Genomic DNA, 1,621 nt, shown 5'->3' with positions numbered 1-1,621 from the left:
CCATTAGTAGTTTCATGATTCATATTTTTTATAATACAACGTGGTTTTCAAAGCAAAGGGTAACATACATCATTTGTATATCGCATTATACATATAATGTTACAATAAATTGTATTAAATGTTATATCACTGTACTTAATCTCTGTACACATATACACAAAATGATATCCAAGAAATCTATGTTCAATCCTTTAGACATTATTAATGTCACATGCATATATATTTAAAATGTTAAGTAAAAGTATGTATATCGATAATTGAAAAAAATAGTATGTATCACAATTAATACTCGAGACAGAATATCTATTTCTGACTCATACTTGACATTAAAATATTAGTAGTGTTATTACTAATATTTTATTAATAAAGCTCTGCCTTTTGTATGTTACTAGTAATTGATTGCAATATCATATTGAAGTTGATTCAGCATGCAATCCTGTTAATGTGTGATAGTGTTGTAAACGTTTCAAATTAGCTATTAAATACGCATTTTCTATATACAAATCTTTTACTAATATATCAGTTCGTGCCAATTGTTCGGCCTGTAAAAAATAATACAAAAATTAATAACATATTACATTATAAATTTTATGATATTAAATGAAAATTACGTTAAAAAATATTTAAAATATTCAGAATATTATTAAAACTACTTACCTGTTCTGCACTCGTTTGAAATTCTATTTGAAGTCTTTCTTGAGTACTACGAAGAAGACATTGTAATTCCGACATTTCTACTTGATGTTGAGACATAACGTCTGGAATAATAATCGAATATTTTAGTGTATATTATACATAATAGTAATTTTAAGTATAAAATTCTTTTAGTAAAATTGTAGAAAACTTACGTTGTAATACACGCTCAGTATGATATTGCTGTTGCTTAAAGCATTCTTGTAATTGATGATTTTTGCGCCCCTGTGCCTGAAGTTTCATGCTTAGATTCTGCAATATATTAACATTTATACAACACAGTTGTGCATCATTTCGTACACACTGACAATTTGGAGATTTTAAATTTTTTAATTTAAATGTGTTTTGTACTAAGTCATATTCTAAATTGTGAATGCTTTCTTCTTTCGCGAATTTTTCATTAACGTCTAGTGTCTTCCATTGTGATCCTGGCTTTTCAATTTTATAGGTGTTGCTGACATCTTTCATAGAGTGTTGAGCATGTATTTGATGTGGGTCACAATTACTGCTATCTGTATGATCTTTTGTTAGTCGTGGAGTAAAGTCATTTGATACGTTCGAAGATTCTAAAATTCTATTAAATTTAAATTCTTCAGGCACTTTGTGAATATTATCATTGTATGGAGCTAATTTTGAAACTGATTCACTGGACGGTTGAATATTGAATGAATCATTAGGAACATAATTTGATCGTGCTAGTAAAGACGAAAAAATAAAGTCATCTGTAACTTGTACAGATATATCAGCAGTTATTGGTCGTTCTAAGGATTTTATTTTCTCGCGTAGATCTTTAATTTCGGTGTCTTTTTGAGATATTTCTTCTTCCATTTGCGCTTTCCACTTCTCAAATTCTTCTTCAAGATCTAAATACTGTATAAACAAAACAATATATACGTTTATAAGGATTAAATTTATTGTAAATTAATAA

The 1,621-nt window shown here is 27.6% G+C and overlaps 1 protein-coding gene across 1 annotated transcript in view; it reads right to left on the bottom strand.

Annotated features, from left to right (window-relative positions):
- Positions 1 to 375: 375 nt before the first annotated feature.
- The window catches only part of LOC108578380 (blastoderm-specific protein 25D), a 4,739-nt gene continuing 3,493 nt past the window's right edge, over positions 376 to 1,621 (bottom strand). Inside the window, exons 10-13 of the mRNA XM_017941706.1 lie at positions 1,164 to 1,563; positions 849 to 1,067; positions 658 to 758; positions 376 to 542 (exon numbers count right to left, since the gene is read on the bottom strand). Coding sequence (XP_017797195.1) covers positions 408 to 542; positions 658 to 758; positions 849 to 1,067; positions 1,164 to 1,563 — 855 coding nt within the window. The 3' untranslated portion in view covers positions 376 to 407. The remainder of the gene's footprint in view (positions 543 to 657; positions 759 to 848; positions 1,068 to 1,163; positions 1,564 to 1,621) is intronic.

Source organism: Habropoda laboriosa, unplaced genomic scaffold, assembly GCF_001263275.1.
Source record: "Habropoda laboriosa isolate 0110345459 unplaced genomic scaffold, ASM126327v1 scaffold32, whole genome shotgun sequence".
Taxonomy (NCBI): Eukaryota; Metazoa; Arthropoda; class Insecta; order Hymenoptera; family Apidae; genus Habropoda; species Habropoda laboriosa.
This window is presented reverse-complemented; position numbering and strand designations above follow the sequence as displayed.